This window comes from Glycine max, chromosome 8 (assembly GCF_000004515.6).
Source record: "Glycine max cultivar Williams 82 chromosome 8, Glycine_max_v4.0, whole genome shotgun sequence".
Taxonomy (NCBI): domain Eukaryota; kingdom Viridiplantae; phylum Streptophyta; class Magnoliopsida; order Fabales; family Fabaceae; genus Glycine; species Glycine max.
Window position 1 is genome coordinate 17,227,009 of NC_038244.2, and position 18,982 is coordinate 17,245,990.

General features: G+C 31.1%; 2 protein-coding genes across 2 annotated transcripts; both read right to left on the reverse strand.

The window, feature by feature from the left end:
- Nucleotides 1-1,668: 1,668 nt before the first annotated feature.
- On the reverse strand, nt 1,669-2,538 carry LOC100799473 (agamous-like MADS-box protein AGL103). Its single transcript, XM_003533018.2, has one exon. It carries the CDS (start codon nt 2,536-2,538, stop codon nt 1,669-1,671), a length of 870 nt encoding a protein of 289 aa, XP_003533066.2.
- An 11,836-nt stretch (nt 2,539-14,374) lies between these two features.
- Nucleotides 14,375-16,712, reverse strand: LOC100789608 (pseudo histidine-containing phosphotransfer protein 6). Its single transcript, XM_003531668.3, has 5 exons — nt 16,453-16,712; nt 16,173-16,303; nt 15,735-15,878; nt 15,050-15,122; nt 14,375-14,753 (listed from the first exon to the last, which is right to left on the reverse strand). Exons 1-5 carry the CDS (start codon nt 16,519-16,521, stop codon nt 14,700-14,702), a joined length of 471 nt encoding a protein of 156 aa, XP_003531716.1. The 5' UTR covers nt 16,522-16,712; the 3' UTR covers nt 14,375-14,699.
- Between the last annotated feature and the right edge of the window lie 2,270 nt (nt 16,713-18,982).

Consider the following 18,982-nt stretch of genomic DNA (forward strand, 5'->3'; position numbering starts at 1 on the left):
TTTTATTTTATTTTCACTCTCAATGCTTTAATAGAATTTGTCACCAAGGGAGTATTGCAAACTAAGGTAGGTATTTGCATTCGTGGACACCAAGGGAATTTTATTCAAGCAATAACCATCTTTTCCTATGGGGTTCCAGAACCAAGAGCAGCTGAAGCTTGGGCTTTATTGAAAGCAATGGAATGGATAGCAGAACTTAACATGATGAATGTTGTTTTTGAAGTGGACTGCAGCAAGGTAGAAGCAGATGGAGTTCTACATGGATGCAAAGGTGTTTTAGATTTTATTGTACTATCACTAAATGTAAAGTCAGCCTATCTCATTATCTAAACTTTTTGGTGAGTTTTGCGAGGCCACTAACAAATTATGTTGTTGACACCTCCTTGTTAGGACATCAAGATTTTATGCTAGTAGTCATACTTCTTTATTAGGGCATCAAGATTTTATGATAGTAGTCATACTTTTAATCATATATTAAGTATGGTATTTCTTCTCTTATTTTGAATGAAATTAGTTAAGTCTTTTACTTTTTAAAAAAAAAGTAGAAATTGAATGCATATAATTTAAAATTGATTAATTAATCATGCCTATTTTTTTTTTTTTGTAATATCTACAGTAGTACTTGGACATATATAAGAATATTCAATTTGATAAAGATCTTTTAGGATAATAACAGCGACAAATGAAAATAAAAGTTTTGAAATTTGATAATGTGGAATAAATTAAATTTGGAAACAGTCTTTGCAATTTAATAAAATCAATATTAGTAATATGCACAGATTCAATTTATAATTAGAAAAAAATATCAGAAATCTTGTAGGAATCTTGTATATTTTTATTTTCAAACACATTTATCAATTCCTTTATTCGAGCATATGACTGTGTCATGAAATGGAAATAACATCAACTTTGTCACAAATAATATAGATGATATTCTAAAATTACGTACGATCGAAACCAACGTACCAAAGCCTGCGCTTTCTACAAACATGAAACCTACATTTCCTACCAAAAGCACTTTCAAGCCAAAAACAAAGTGCTTAAAACTTACTTAGAGTTAAAAGAAACTCCACGTAATAAACTAAATAATAGCATAAAAACCCAAATTTTACTCAAGAGTTAGCCATTTAAAAAAAAAAGTATATTACGGTAATCTGTTTGAAGTCCATCTAGTGATGGTGGCAAGGTAGGCAAAACTACTCCTTGATGATCATTCTGAGATTGAATGAGAATTTTATTCTACAAGATTTATTTATCACGTTGACTGGTCCAATCCACAATATCACCATTTAGTGGATGGGTGTTGCTAGGTGCACCCAGCACTTAAGGTAAAATGATAAAAATATCTTTGATCCGTAAGCCATTTAAGTTGATCCGTAAAAGACTTACAGATCAACTTGATCCATAGAAACCTTACGGATCAACTTGATCCGTAAGCCTTTTACGGAACAATACGGATCAACATGATCCGTAAGCTTTTTACGGATCAACTTGATCCGTAAGACTTTTACGAATCATGTTGATCCGTATTATTCCGTAAAAGGCTTACAGATCAAGTTGATCCGTATCGATCTTACGGATTAACTTGATCCGTACAATTTACGGATCATCCTTACACACATCCATCACAAATACGAAAAAAGTGTAGGGACAATTTTGGTATTTTAATTAAATGTTGGGTGCACCTAACAACACTCTTAGTGGATTAGACCAATCCTCAACCCCAATGAGTCCATTGGCCCACTCAAATTCACCATGATGATTAGTCCAATCCAAAGACTCACCAAGTTGATTAATTGAATCTTGAGGAACAACAACTTGATTAGTAAAATCTACCATCTTATTTTTTGCTTTGAGTGACCTCAAAGTTTGAAGTGTGATCAGTTGGCTCTGAGAGTTGTTCTGCAAGCAATTAAGTTTGCTTTGAGCCATGCTTGGCATATAACTAGAGCAATTAGCATCATCTTGTTGAATGTTTCTCAACATATTAATTCCATGACTAGAAGCTCCACCAACCTGATTTGTTGAATTTGCAAAATTCAATACCCTCCCATTATTATCATTAAGTACTAGTGGCTCTGCAGGAGTAGGGATGATTTGGCTTTGAGAAATGTTTTGCATGAAATTTAGTTGGCGTGAACCATGCATATTTTGCATGGAGTTGATGTTGTTGGCTTCATCTTGGTTCGTATTTTTCAACATGTCAATTCTCTGGTCACAAGCTTCAATCTTGGCATTCACATTAGCAATGAATGCCCTCAATTGTTCGTCTCCCATATTGCTCAAACTCGGATCCCAACTTGGATACTTGATCTCTCTAGCCTGTTTATGCAATTTGGAAATCTCAGATTCAATCATGTTATTCCTATTCTCGAAAAAGTCATCAATAACAAAGGTATTGGGAGGTTTCTCAGCCCTTTGACTCTCATAGTTTTCAATGATGGGACGTACTAGTGTGGGGTCTTTGGGCCAAGTCATTGTTCCAACATCATCATTCATTTCATCATACACAATCAAGCAGGCTTCAACTCGACACATGGTGGAAAGTTGAGAAATTTTTGTAATTAGTCCTTCCTTTCTTTGCTTGAAAGTACTCTTACGAGATCTCTCATTCGAAATAGGTTTCAATGTTATTCTTTTACGACCCATTTTCTATATATATATATATATATAAAATTAAAAAAAAAAAAACACAAGATCATCCACGGTGAACTGTACCAAAAAAACTAATAAATTTATAATTACATTATCATTAAAACTTTCTATGTATAAAAAAAACAAATTTTCTATGGGATGGACAAAGTGAAATGAAAGAAAGAACCTTGAATGCTAGGCCACGGTTCTTCAATCTCCAAAAATTGAGAATTCAAGAAACCAGACGAATGCGCTTCTCTTTGTTGCTGCTATAGCTGCCCTATCCTTTTACTTATATATACACGACAATTTATTAATCTAGCTGCGCCATTTTTTTTTTTTATCTCAATCGAATCTTAAATTGTAAGTTTCCAATGAGTATATATGTTTTTTTCCTCTAAAAAAATATTATTTTGTTTTAATTACTACAATTATGGTTTTGTGATTTATTTACTTCCTAAATCTTATTTATTAATGTGAATTTTTTTAAAAAAAATTATTGCAAAATGTGATTTTTTTTCTAGACCACATATATTTTTTACTTGAGGCAATCCTCAAGGCATTTGCCACATTCCTCTATAAATTCATCATGAACAAAGGTTAATAAATGACTGGCTTTTTTATACAAGAAACCAGAATAGCTTCAGTTTTGCAAACAAATTACAACACAATGCTATAAAATAAAACACAGCCTATCTGCTAAGGTTTAATGAGCTCAATCCATCTCCATTGGTAAATTATTACCCAAAAGAATAAAATAACAAATTCAGGAAAATTTATAGCAGCAGTGCAGCACTGAGCTGTACCCAACAGCTAGCTAGCTAGCTTTGTAAGAAATCTAAAGCACGGCTGGCTCTAAAGGATTGAGAGCATTTTTGGACAAGAAAAACACTCTGCTAGTGTTCCAGCCGTCAACCACCTTTTTGCAAATTAATTAACCTACAAGTTGTAATTTATAGGAGGACTATATTGCAAAATTTTAAAAATGATACTACTGTTTCCGGCCATCAATCTCACCCTTCCAATATTTAATTCATATATCTGACGGTGTACCCAAAAAAAGAAGCTTCAACGTAGATATTTTAAAATAAATGGCAGATAGTTAATCACTGATAGTCTCCTGGTGTGTATGGCAATTATTGTATGATAATTTTATATTGCACCGGTTCGAATCTTGGTAAGCAAGAAAAAAAAAAGATAGACCCTTGGATTGAGGTATTCTATAATACCTTTCTTTTATTTTCATATAATTCTTATCTGGTAACGAGTATTTTGGTCATTAAAAACATTAATTTTTTTTATTAAATGCTGTCATAATATCATTACCAATAAAAACATCATATCTAAGTTTAAACCAAGCAATTAATGCTTGGTGTTACTAGAAAAACAGGTTTAATCTTTAGAAAAATGACAATTTTAATACCCCAAGCAAAGATATCTGTGTAAAAAGTAAAAAACAGTTAAATTTTAGAAAACTATTTTAATTTTTGTCATACAATTATGCATGATATATTAAATACTTAGAAGAATAATTTTATAATCTATATCAATTAACAACTGAATCTAACTTTAATTGATTAAGTAGAATATGTGGATTATTACAAACCTTCTGGTATAATTTTTAATTTCTACGAATCAAACCAAAATAACTTATAATAATCTTATTTAATTTTAGTATAATAAACCTTCAAAGGAGATATTTATAATTTCATTGTAAAATATTATAAAATGAAATGTAAGTCAATTGTTTGGTTACAAATTTTTCTACCCTGAAGTTTTTTTATTTTGTTTTTTAAATACATAGTCAGTTCAAGATTAAACTACTAAAGATTGAGTTTTAAATCTACCAACATGTGTTTTTATTTTTTAAAGTAAAAAAAATGACATATAGATTAAAAGGCCTCAAATATTACTCTATTGTTTAAAATAAAAAAGTTTCTCTCAACTTTTTATTTTAAGTCTCACTTTTTATTTTTTTATTGGACCAATCTTATTTCAACAGCAGGTGACCAGGCTCCTATAATGTCACACCTTATCACCTTAATTTCTTTTCTTTCTTCGTTTATTCCAACTTTTCACATTATTTTTTAAAATTTATATCTATATATTGCGCAGCTAAAAAAATAGTAGATTTTTTTTTTGCTAGTCTCCATTTTGTTTCGTTGATTGCTATTTGGATTAGGGCCCATCATCCACTCAATTTATTACACTCCATAAGTGGCCTAAAATTATCAATGGAAACATCATAAGAGAATAAGAGATACATGTGAACCTATCAAAGAGATACATTCGGCGTTAAACAAAGCTTGGATCTCAAATCTTCAAGAGCCTCCTATATATTCAGCTACTTGTATTTAAAATACAAGGTGCAAAATGAGAATGCCATTTTTTCCGGTTTGTATGGATATTGTTGTCAGACAGTGTCATCGCGGACCCGGTTCGAATGCTGGTAAAGAAAAGAAAGAAAAAGCCAATAGAGTACCCTTGGATGTATAATACCTCTCTTTTACTTTTATATTGTTCATGTCGAGTAATATTATTTTAAATTTTGTGATACAATCATGTATGATATAGCATTATATATCTCAACACGTAATTTAATCAAAAGAATATCTAAAAATATGTGCGTATTTGAAGGAAAAACTGAATACAGGGATTGAATGACCAAAGTTGTGTATTTTCACTATCACTTTGATTCACATACACAACACATATTCCCTATCCCGTTTGATGGCAAAAGAAATTCCTCTGGCGTCAAACAAAGTCAGGGACTAATTTAATGTTCAATATTTATTGGTAAAGATGCACAAACTCAACACCGGATTCCCTATCCCGTTTGGCAATTGTTGATCAACAATTCCAAAATGACTGTGGTTCGAATCCCAGTCGTGGATGGTGGTGGTGGTGTTATTATTGTTTGGTGATGATGAGGAAAAGATGATGATGCTGTTGAACCCAAATGAGGTATTATATAATACCTCTCTTTTTTAGCTATCAGTAACATTTTTTTGTTATCTTCTGGATAGAGATTCTAATGCTTCTAACAAGGATGATTTTTCTCGTCGAGAATAATGTTGTATTTTTCAATAATATATTTTTTAATCTTCTTGTTGCATTATAGAAAATATTAAATAAAATAAAAATGTTTTTAATATAGTAAAAAGGTAAAAATATTTAATACTTTTATTCAACATTTAAAGAGGATTGGGAGAAAAATATTATGGTAGAATTTATAATCATTCTGTTGTCATACTAATATTACTTTATTAAATATTTTAAAATTTAAATAAATTAAATGCTTGAATTTAATTTAATTTAATTACTTAAAGGTAATTGCCACTAAGTATTCCATAAATATTTTGCTGTTTTATTATAAAATAAGGATATTTTCTCTTCATCGATTTTCCCTACATACTTTTACTGATAACAAAATCATTAAATTGTTATAAATGTAGGTTTACTTTTATTTTTGTTTACAGGTGCATATTATAAATATATTAAGTTTACCTTTTAGTTAAAGTTATATATAGACTCAAAATAGATTGCAGCTGTACTTATAAATTTAATACCTTTATTGTTAGATTATAACATGAAAAACAAACTATCTTTCTAAAACTACAATATTTTATATATTAATATTTACCAAAACATAATATTTTCTATATTAATAATAAAAAATGCCTACCAATATATATATATATATATATATATATATATATATATATATATATATATATATATAATACTAATTAAATTATATGATGTACTATTTTTTTCAGTTTCTATTTTGTTATTGTTATTGGGGTTAGGGCCCGTCTTGGTTTCAACGTTAGTAGCCCAAAATTTTGAATGCAGCACCATAAGAGATGCATATGGAACATTTTACATTAAAACAAAAGAGATACATGCAAGATCCACATTTTTTTAGCAAGACTCGTAGATTTTGCTGTTTATATTATAAAATAACAGATTCATAAAAGGGTTACTGGCATTCCTGGTACGTATGGTAGCCGATGAAAGTCACTTCCATAATCCATAATGAATCGGGTTCAAATGCTGGTATGGAAAAGACAAGGAAATTAAATATATGTTCTCTGCATGAGGTATCCTATAATACCTCTTTTGATTATTTTTTTGATATAAAAATGCATGTAAAGTCACCACAAAAAGAAAAGAAACCCCAATTATGTTAACCCCTCATCCTTAACATATGCAATATTAGATAAATGTTCTTTATTAAATACTTTTAGATTTTTTTATTATGTGATGTAGTCATACAATTTATCACGCCAGCACCTAATCAAGAAATCATATTGGGATGTCCACTCCTAATTATATTTTTTTCATTGATAAATTCAAATTCGAATTCTAAAACATACTTAAAAAACTTAAACTCAATTTCACTCAAATTAATGATGTCTATGTATAGATTATAAAATGCTTGTGGTCTGAAATATGGAAAACTAATATAAATAATATATGATTAATATTACATTAAGTCTCTCTTTACACTATCAATACACTATTTACTTTAAAACTTTTGCAATAAACCTTAGAATTTTTACAAATGTTACATTTTTTTTTGTTTTTTAATTATTATTTGTGATTGCGTCATTGATACAAAATAGTCAAACCTAAGAACTTACTAAAGGACCTAAGCCCAATTCCATGTAGACCTAACTATATGTTGGTATATATGTCCCATTTCTTTGATATTGTTTATTATGTAATTTATAGGGTTGTGACTTGTTTATACTTTTTTGGTAAATATACATTGTGATTTAAATTGAAATATATATAAAAGAGAAAAGAAAGTTGACCACTTGAACTGAATGATGATAGTGTGTAGGATGTGTTCATTTGCAATAATAATAAAAAAAGAGAGAATAAAAAATGAGATAAATGAAGAGTAAAATGATGGGTAAGACTCACATTTTTACACTTTATTTTAATACCAATTTACTATTGGTAAAATGGCAAGAGATGTACTTAGGTTGTTGTTGTTGGAAAATGCAATACATTTTTTACAGTGTTGAGCTAAAAATGAAATCTAGTGGTCCATTTGGACTGAACTAGCTAGGCAGGTATTCTTAATTAAGCAGTCAAGTTAGTTGGCATCACTTGGGTAAACGATTTGACTAAAAACTAACATAACACCGATCAAAGTTCGATCAGTGTTCGGTCCACTGACTCCATTCAATAGTTTGTCAAATGCTTTCATGTGGCTAGCTAGTACCGAAAACGATAAGAGTCACGTCTTTACTCAGCTCCTAAGTCCTATCTGACCCAATGAACCAATTATACGTAACAACGTCACCATATATTTAAATTGGTATGTGTATATGTAGAGACAGTGCAGTGGCTTTGGACTTTTGGCCTAATAGATTCTCTTGCAGAGTGGCATTCTCGAACTGTTTGATAGAAAGAAGCGAAAAGGGCTTTGGGAAGCCACGAAATACAATCACAATGCAATGCAACCTATTGCATCTCACTTGCCTTGTTTGGTACTTGAACCTATCCCTCTCTTACGAGCTAGAGAGAGAGAGAGAGAGGAAAAAAAAGAATAGAAAAGAACAAGTTCTATTCCTATCCTAGCTTCCTGCGGTACATACCTTTGGCCTTTTGTACCCAACTGCAACTGGGATTGGTGTGACCAGAGTTCTCGCATCTCGTGTAGATAGATAGATAAAGATGTAAATTCTTAGTTTCTTTGCATCAGACCGGATTCAATTCCCAAACTTTTTTTTTTTTTTTTTTTACAAAACTAATAATAATAATAATATGTATGTGAGGTGTTTATCTTGCAAAGATTGTTTCGGTCGCATGAGATGCAGGAGATACTTTCCTGAATGATATTTTATATTTAGTTATTTCTGTCTAATAACAGAAAATGTCATCCCCAGTATTATTTTTTGTGAACTTCATACGTTTTTAAATCAATTATAAATATAATTAATATAATTTTTTTTTACATATCAATTATAAATATAATTGATGTCAAAAGTTATTACAAAAAATATTCACATAGTATCATTTAGGTTGACGTATCCTACATCCTATCTCAATGAAACAATCCCTGCGTGTTAAATACTTGTCATGCTGCACCATCTAGCTAAATTGTTTTTTTTTTTTTAATGTTTGTTTCCTAAAAAAAATCCAATTCCCCAAACGAACTACACATCTCATATCTTGTATTTCAAATTTATTGCCTATGGAACTAACCAAGAATATATATACTAACTATCTACTCAAGGAAAAAGGAGGAAGAGTTTGACCTAGGTGGAGAGATTTCAAGAAAAGTTTAGCAAGAGACTAAATTCTTTTATGAAGGAAAAAAAGAAGTAAAATTTATTTATTTTAATCAACTTTTAGAATAAGATTTATTTTTGTTTTTAATTATATTTTTGGACCTACTTTTAGACTTGTATTGGGCTACTACTTTTTTATTGTTATTTTCAAACCTTTTAATTATTAGATTAGTTATTGGATCTTGGTCCTAATTTAGGATTATTAGTAGGAGTTATAAAGAGACTCCTTAAACACTTTGTTAACATTATCTATCATTTTTGTTTTCTATTTCAGGTGTATTGTCCTTTGTTTGTTTTTGTTTAATTATATATTATTATTTTATTTTCCTTTGTTTTGTTTCTTTGAGTCTATTTTCTTTTCTGAACTATATCTAATATCAATATCTTTCTAACTTCTTTTTTTTATATATAAATATAGTCATAAAATTCGTGTAAAAAAAGGAAAGCAAGAAGTAAAAAAAAAATCCAGTTTTCAGATTTGGAGGCAAAATTCTGATACAATCTAGATTTGGATTTTCCCAATCACATATTTGCATTCAAATTTGAATTGTGTGCCAAAAAAAGTGTAGAGTTAAAAAAAAACACAAAAAACAAAATCTACATTTAGAGTCTTTCTTGTTTTTGCATACTTCTATTTCCAAAAAAAATGTATCTTGTTGATTATTTACATCTAGTATAGTTCAATTCTTGGACAATTCTTTTATTCATTATGGAGTCTTTTAGTTTGTCTTTCTTGACATTCCTTTTGAGCATTCCTTTCATTATTTTTGTTTGTCTTTAAAATTCCTTAGTTTTGTCTTAGAGTATTTCTTTTCTTGGCTTCTTGAGTTGATTTTTGATTTGTGACATATTTCATATTGAATACTTCTTGATTTTGAGCTTGAAGGTTCTGCATAAGAACTGAAAAGAAGCAAGAGTGGTAAAAGGTAATAGTGCATATTATAAAAGAATAAAAAGCCTTGAAAGTGTGATACACGAGTGAACTTAAGTGAAACACTAAGTTAAGTGGTGAGGTCCTATTCTATTTTTTACTTGTGCACTAACTTTTCTTGTAGGTATGACTTCTACAAGTGGAGATGCTACTCCACCATCTCTAAAAATCGCAAGGCTCATGGCGGAGATGATTAAACTTGATGAGCAAATGAGAAGAATGAGTTATGAAGATGAAGAAAGGATGGAGAGAATGAGAAAGGAGAATGAAGAAAGTTTGGGAAGAATACACAAAAGTATTAAAGCTTTTAGTGTGAGGATTGAAAATATAGAGCGAAGAAGAGTGGTAAGATCATCTAATTCTTCTCATAGAAAAGATGAGGGGTATGAAGAGGATGAAGGAGGAAGGAGGAACGAGATGTATAGAGAGAGAATAAATCATAAAAGATATGGAGGTAGACTAAGAAAGGAAGGGATTGAGGGAGTGAAGGTGAAGATCCCTACTTTTAAAGGGATTTATGATCCAGAAGTGTATCTTGAGTGGAAAATGAAGGTCGAGTATGTCTTTGCTTGCTACAACTACAATGAAGAGAAAAAGATCAAATTGGCCTCCCTGGAGTTTGAGGGATATGCCTTAGTGTGGTGGAATCAAGTGAGGAGTGATGTTGAGAGAATGAAAAGGTTGTTAATTGATACTTGGCAATACATGAAAAGAGTTTTGAGAGAGAGATTTGTGTTGTCTTATTATGGGAGAGACCTTCACAACAAGCTCCAAAGACTAATTCAAGGAAATAGGAGTGTGGTTGAGTATTACAAAGAGATGGAGATTTCCTTGATTAGGGCTCAAATTGAGAGGTCTCAAGAGGCCACCATGGCAAGGTTTTTGCATGGTCTTAATAGGGAGATCCAAGACATTATAGAGTTGCACCACTATGCCTCTTTGGAGGATCTCATTCATTAAGCTATCAAGGTGGAACAACAATTAAAGAGGAAGCAAACATACAAGAAGTCCCCCTATGGCTCTTCAACTTGGAAAGATAAGGAGACATTCAAGAAGGAGGGAGGGTCTTCATTCAAATCTCATGAAAAAGGTGTTGCCCTTGGTAAAAATAATTCTAACCCTACTTCCACTTCTTCAAAGGCGAGTTCTATTAAATGTTTTAAGTGTTTGGGAAAGGGTCATATTACCTCCCAATGTCCTAACAAAAGGACTATGGTTGTGCTGGGTAATAAGGATATCACTAGTGCATCTTCTTCTAGTTCTTATAGTGAGAGTAAAAGTGAATGTGATGTACAACCCCTTGAAAGTTATCTTTTGATGGTTAGGAGGTTAATGGGGAGTGTGTGTAAGGATAGGGATGAAACTCAAAGGGAGAACATTTTTCATGGTAGGTGCATGGTCATGAGGAAAATATGTTCTTTGATTATTGATGAGGTTAGTTGTACTAATGTAGCTAGCCAAAGATTGATCGAAAAACTTGCTTTGGAAACTTTCCCTCACCCTAAGCCTTACAAACTACAATGGTTGAGTGAGAATGAGGAGCTAGCTGTAGATAGACAAGTTTTGATATGCTTTTCCATTGGAAAATATGTTGATGAAATACTATTTCATGTAGTCCCTATGGAGCTAGTCATCTCTTACTTGGAATGTCTTGGTAGTACGATAGGGATGTTGTCCACAATGATGTCACAAACAAATTTTCATTTGTACATAAAGGGCAAAAGGTTACCCTTAAACCTTTGTCTCCAAGTGAGGTTTGTGAGGATCAAATAAAAATGAGAGTGAAAAGAGAACAAAGAGAGAAAATAAGAGAAAAATAAAATTGATGAAAAGAGAGAGAAACATGAACTGAGAGAAAAGAAAAAAAAAGAGTAAAACTAAAAAAAAGATGAAAATCAAGAGAGAAAAATACAGAGCTTGTTCGTGAGAAAAAAAGAGGTGAAGAGAGTGATGCTAGCTAGGCAACCTATGTATTTACTAATGCCCCATGATTATTGTTTGTTTTCTGTTGCTAGTTCTTTGCTTATAGGTGTGGAAGAATTACTAAAGGAGTTTGGGGATGCCTTTTCCAAAGACACCCCTTATGGGTTACCTTCTTTGAGAGGGATAGAGCACCAAATTGATCTCATTCCAGGAGCTTCCTTACCAAATAAGCCAACATATAGAAGCAATCTGAAAGGGACAAAAGAGATCCAAAGGCAAGTGGAGAGCTTGATGGAAAAAGGTTGGGTGAGAGAAATCTTGAGCCCATGTGCTATGCCTGTCATCTGGTAAATCAAACTTTATTTCAACTTCTAAGGTACATGGTAGGTAAGAATTTGAAAGCTTGGGAGGAATGCCTACCCCATGCTAAATTTTCTTATAATAGGACACTAAACTCTACTACTTATTCTCCTTTTGAGGTACTTTACTGTTCTAGTCCATTGTTTCCTCTTAATTTGTTACCTTTGCATAATACTTCTGCTATGATGAATAGGGATGAGCTTTCTAAAGCCAATTTTGTTAAGAGTTTGCATGAAAAGGGAAAAACACAAATTGAGAAAAAAATTGAACAATATGCTAGATATTCCAATAAGGGGAGAAAGAAAATGATTATCAAACCGGGTGATTGAGTTTTGATTCACTCGAGGAAAAATAGGTTTACTTTCAAAAGAAAATCTAAACTTCAAGAAGAGGGAGATGGTCCCTTTTAAGTTTTAAAGCGCATCAACTATAGGGCATGTAAAATTGTTTTACCACTAGACTATAGTGTGAGCAACACTTTTAATGTTACTAACTTGACTCTTTGTGACGTAGATATCTTTGACATCAACTCGAGGGCAAATTCTTTCCAAGAAAGAGGGTATGATAGATGACTATACAAGGAGGAAGAGTTTGACTTAGGTGGGCTCAACATAGATAGACCAATCACTTGAGTAAAGAGTAAAAAATTTCAACAAGAGCTTAACAAAGAGACTAAATTCTCTAATGGAGGAAAGAAGGAGAAGAAGAAGTGAAGTTCATTTATTTTAGCCAACTTTTAGAATAAAATTTATTTTCGTTTTTAATTATATTTTTGGGCTTTTGTAATGAATTGCTATCTTTTTATTGTTATTTTTAAGTCTTTTAATCATTAGATTACTTATTGGGCCTTGGGCCTAATCTATGATCATTAATAGGAGTTATATATAGATTCGTTCCTTAAATAATTTTGTTGACAATTTTTATTAAATTTTCATATTAGACATAGTTAAGAGAGTGCCTCTCTTGATTCTTGTGTGAAACCTTGGATTCTTATCAAAAAATTTTATTATTTGTGACAAATCATCCTTAACTCATCAATAGATTTCTCAGTTTGTTGATGCTAAAAATTGGATCCACTCGTACATTAAAAATAAAATAAAAACCAATATGAGGTTGGTATATGAGCTGAAATTACATTCAAATGTTTTAAGATCTTAAGTTTAAGTGTTATAAATGAAATAAATGTAGTAAAAAAAAAAAACTTTGGGCATGCATCTTTATCCGTATTTAAATTTGAATGCATAACTTTTTTGTTCAATTTTTACGAACTTAAAAGAGTCAAACTATATTCGAATGTAGCCTTTATTTGGAATGCGCAGGGAAATTATTGGTGCATGAAGTTCGTTTCTTGTTTGTTTCCTTGTTCTTCCATTCTAACGAGGCTCATTATATATTTGTATAAAAAAAATCAGGTAAAACTTAAAAGAAGAGAGGCATTTTTTTATTTGATGATAATGAACAAGAAAAGTCACGATTCTTTCTACTTCTCCTGTCATTCTTTTACCTTTCGTATGTGGTTCATTTTCCTCACGAAAATGGTAAAAAGTTCCAAAATTACTTTTACTTTACAAAAGTTACACACATGTATTGAAAAGTAATGTATTTAAAATCATGTTTATTCCAACCCACTCTTAAAAGTTATGCGTAATTAGTTTGCTAGTTGAACAGTTGGTTGAAATTAAACTTGTCTTACACCAAGTTACAAAAAATAGGTTACTCTTCAAATAAATGTATTTTATAGTCTAACCGAATTTAATTTAAATGTACCAGAAAAACAGTCCAATTCAATTTCTTGTCCAAGTTAAAAAAAATTCCAACTCTCTGTTCTCTTTCTACATTACCAATTAAAACATGCATTTTTTTTATTAACCCTTTATTTTCATGTTTTCCACCGATTAACTTGGTCTTGATTCTTAATGGGATTAGGATCTCCAATTTTTTTCTTCTTATAATCAACAAGTACCTGATTAAGGAATTAATAAATAATATTTTTACTAAGCATTACATTAAAAATGTATTGAGAATAACAATACATTAATAATATTTTTTAAATAAATTCCCCTTTGAATTCTTTATTTGGCGCCCTTAAAATAATGGTTAGTACTTGTTTTGTTCCATGCATTTCCTTCCCAACCTTTTATCATTCCTATTCGAATTCCAATTCCATTTCTCTAACTCTAGCTAAAATACAAAGACGACATAATTTCTGCGAATAGTAAAAATCGAAACACCACCAACTTTTAATAGATTTGATCCACTTTAGTTAAAAAAAGTGAACAGGGTTACAGCGAAGCATACTGTAAGGAAGAGCATGATGGCACTACGTAGTACACTAGAGAATCCACAAAGCCAGAGGCGTTGATCCCTTTTTTCTATTCCCTACACAACAAAGCACAAAAGCTGGGTATCGCTTGGCTTGTCTATAACCGGAGATACGTGCCCTTAGCCTTACGAAACCAGAAATGAACACAAAGCAAAATAGCAAACAAATCCTAAAAATATTTTTTCATCATCATTTCATTTCCTTGCATTGCATTGCTTTGTTAATTCTGCACCGGGTACCTTACTCCTGCGGCCAAAGCACGTTGCTGTTCAATCTGCTCATTACCAAATAATAAGCATAATTAATTAAGGTCTCAAAAATTGACTCCTAGCTATATATCTTTCATAATACTAGTATATATCTAAAAAAATAGAACATTTTCATTTAAAAATTATCATATAGAAGTATTTAGAATTTGTTTTTAAGTAATTGAAACTATTTAGGATACGCATTTAATTTTCTTTTACTGAGTATCTTTATCCTTTATTACGCCCGTTAACAAAATCAGTATGAATTTAATAAAGCTCGGAATATAGCCAGCTACTCTAACATGGTACAGTGCAACTTTACTTGGAACAATTCGTGCAATTTGTTCTTGAGATAGCAATATTCATGCTCCAGCATCTCCAACGCTCGCAAGCAACTGCAATCGGATCAAAGATTAAATATATATAATAGCTGTTAGGTAGAACTTGGCAATAACAATGAACAAATAGAAACAAAATATAAACACAATGCTACTTAAATACTACAAGTATCATTTTTTCACTACATAATGGCTGAGTTTGTTTAATATTATAATAAGTAATTTTAAAATAAATGCTTTTTTAAAAATAACACTTATTTAATAAGTAGATAGGGTTTATTAATCAAAATAAATAAATAAAGACTGTTTTTTTAAGTCAAACAATTTAGACAAACAGATTAAAAAAATAAAAAATTACTTATTTTATTAAAATAAATAAATTTAAATAAACTAGACCATTAATTATGATAGTGGTCTTTCAAAATCAGATATGCATCATGTAACTAGAAATATAATATTTTAAATATGATGGAGGAATTATAATAAAGACAAGTTTCCAAGTATTAGAACGTGAGAATATAAACATACAGTAGCAACAAGGAATATTTGCAATAAATGGATAAAGTATGACATGATTAGGAGAAATGGAAAAAAGGGTAGTGGCGTTGGAGGGTTAGGGAGTAAAAAAAGATGCATGAATTTAGAGGGAGTTTGGCAAATGGAACTTACCCAGCACGGTTATTCTGTTCAGTAGCGGCACGAAAGGCAACGCAAACATTTCTAACTCTCTTGGCGCCAATACTGGAACTGCTACCCATGAACTGATTCAAATGGATCCCCATTTTCTTATAGTCCGAAAACTCCTTCTCCATCCTGCATTCATTATAGTAGCATCAGTCAAACCAAACCCATCATCATTTATTAATTTGTAATAATAATAATAATAATAATAGCTACAAAATAGTACTAGCTAGCTAGTAGTAACGTAACACAATGATACTAGTGGGCGTAACACAATGATACTAGTGGATCCTTCCTCACAATAACACTTAGAAGTAAGTGAATCCTTCCTCATAATAGTAATATAGTATATGATGAAAGAGAATTCAAAATGCTAATTATTAATGAAGGAAAATATAGGAAGAAGAAGAAGAAGAGAGTGATTACAGCAAAGCTCTGAGATTTCTGAGAAGCTTTTCGGATTCGTGGAAATAAATGTTGACAACCTCGGAGACGAAGTTTGGGGAGGTCTCATCCTGCAGCTGCTGAAGCTGCAAGAATTGCTCATCCAACACTCCCTAAGCAAAGAAAAATAAACAAATAAATATAAAGAAGCTAGTTAGCATACATGATGTTTTGCCAATTAAGATAGGTTACTACCAGTTATAACTTGTGCGTCTCAAACGTGATTCTTTCATTTTCAACGAGTTTCCAAACACATAATTACCTGGTGGAAGAGAAAGGCGAGGAGACGGTTCATGTCGGCCCACAAGAGGTCCGCACCCAAACCAAGCATCCACAGAGGGAGACCCGTTTTGGCAGATTCAACCAATTCACTTAAATGGATTTGATGATCAAAGTGTTTGATGAGAGTGGCCCTTAATGGAGCACCCTCTTCTCAGCTAACTCAAACCACTTCAACTTTCTTTCTTCTTCTTTTTCTTGTGGGGTTATAGGTTTACAGTTTTGTGTTCCACTTCCTCCCTCTCTTATATTGTACATGTACCACTATTTAAAGCCTTGGACCACATTAATTATTAATTCTTGTTCATCCTCCCATTAATGCATACCTTTACCCCTAAGCTTCAATTAAAATATAGTAAAATTGTTTAAATAAAACTTATAGTTTTAATGTATTCTTATATTTTAAATTTAAAATAAAATAAAACTAATTAGAAATTTAATATTTTTCTGATAGCTTAAATAAATTACTATAATAATATTATTAATCTTTGACTTATATGCTTTCAACACAATCGAACGCCTCATTAATTTTGATTCTACAGAATAATTTATTTTAATGGTTTTATTTTAAATGGTCAATTTAATTTTTTCAAAGAGAAAGAAAAATATTTAATTAAAAAGTTTTCAAGTAATTAAATAGCATAGTTTTGTATATGAAACTATTTTTATTTTTACCGTAATTATTGTTAATGTATTTTTTCACAATGTTATTCTAAATAATTGTCTGTAAATATGGTAACAACTAAGAAAAAAAAGTTATACATCTTCGTCCAATGTCAATTTATTATATATAATAAATTTATTAATTTTTATAATAATAATCTTAAAAATAAATAATAATAGGGTAGTATTTTACATTAAACTCAACAAATTAATAAAAGCAACTTTATTAAAATCTAGCTACAACAAATGCAAAAAGGAAAAATGGGGTAGGGCGTGCAGGTTTTGATTGTTATCGAGGTGAATGTGTGTTATCTCCCGGACCATCCTACATACTCGCAGACGAATTGGAAGTGTTGGGAGTGGAGGTATGGAACCAACCTGCTGTCCCCGTTACCGGTCACTTAGCATGCGCCTGTCCTCTGCAAAATGCTGCCTCTCTTCCCACCCGACACCACCTGCACCGGTAACCTGTCAGTCACCACCACTCCCCTCATATACTTTATAGAATATTTTATTTGTGCACCTCATCATTTTTTTTACATATAGTAGTGCTTAATACAGGTAAATTTAATTTATACATTTAGTACTAGTTAATTGTTCACGTTCAATTTTGCATAATAATGTAGTTGGTCACTTATTGAGAAAATAATTAGTTACAATGATGCAGTACATGTATATATAATTTGGCATGACATGATAAAGCAAGCTAGGGTTGAAAGTTCAAAGCCATGCAGTTTCACAAAAGATGTTGATGTCCGGGCGTGGCTTTTTTTCTTTTATGGTTATATATTTGTGGTGGTGACAAAGGCTATTAACCTCTATGAAGATGATTCACCTTTCTCATATATCTGTGTTTTTTGAAACCTTTTCCCACTTTCCCGAGGAAAAAAAGGGTGTGGTAAAAAGAAGAAGAAAAAGAAGGCTTGGTTGAGGATGCTGCTAGGGTCAGTAGTGACCGTGATGGTGCATCGAAATCAGGGCCCTTTGAACAAGGTTGGTTCTCAGTGCACACTGCACAGTACACAGGTGAGTGAGGGTGCTGAAAAGTTTAGACCATGCTCTGGACACGTGGTGCATTATGGGTAACTTGGATTTTTTGTCTCTAGTGTATTGTGTGCACAAGTGCAATTTTTGAATGTGAAAAACTATCAAGTCTGAACTCTGAATTTGAAGATCCACTTTTCTATACGATTTCCATCGGTGATGATGGAGCAATCCAATTAAGTGAATTAACAACTATTTATTTTTATTATATAATATTCATATAAAATATTTTTCTATTTTATAATAATTAATTAATTATATTTTTGTCGAAAACTAAATTCAACACGATAAAATATTTTTCTCATCACAACTTTTATTATCTACAATGTAAAATTTTACTTCAAAAAGTCAAGTTGAATACCGTTTAAACCGATAAAACAATGATAAGAAAGGAACTAGTATTTTCTTCACCATTAAATTAAATAATTAAAATAATTTGGATCAGGAATTTATTTTTTTATAAAAACACTTATTAAGAGGATAAGGGTTGTTTTGATCATTTTTTAACACACCTCGCATGAATGCGGATTTTTTTTTCAAATAAAAGAGTTTTAATCAAGAAATAAAGTATGCTCTAGGAGCTTTACATATAATGATATAAATCACAAAATCAAAATTCCAATTGTATTTTTAATTTTTAGATAAAGTTTAGGTGAGTTTGTTGAGAGAAATTTTAGTTGAAGTAGGTCTTAGAAAGTTGTGAAGATCCAAGTAGATCTTTAAATTCAAAGAGTATATGTATGTAAAAAATACTTACAAATCATATAGGTTTAAATATATTTTTTTATCTTTCTGTAATTTAATTT

Bases quoted from the DNA above. Each gene is read 5' to 3' on its own strand.
- LOC100799473 (XM_003533018.2), bottom strand. From the start codon at position 2,538: ATGTGTCGAGTTGAAGCCTGCTTGATTGTGTATGATGAAATGAATGAT.
- LOC100789608 (XM_003531668.3), bottom strand. From the start codon at position 16,521: ATGCTTGGTTTGGGTGCGGACCTCTTGTGGGCCGACATGAACCGTCTC. The intron at 16,304-16,452 runs GTAATTATGTGT...TTCTTTGCTTAG, and splicing joins TCGCCTTTCTCTTCCACCAG to GGAGTGTTGGATGAGCAATT. The intron at 15,123-15,734 runs GTAAGTTCCATT...ATCCGATTGCAG, and splicing joins GAACAGAATAACCGTGCTGG to TTGCTTGCGAGCGTTGGAGA.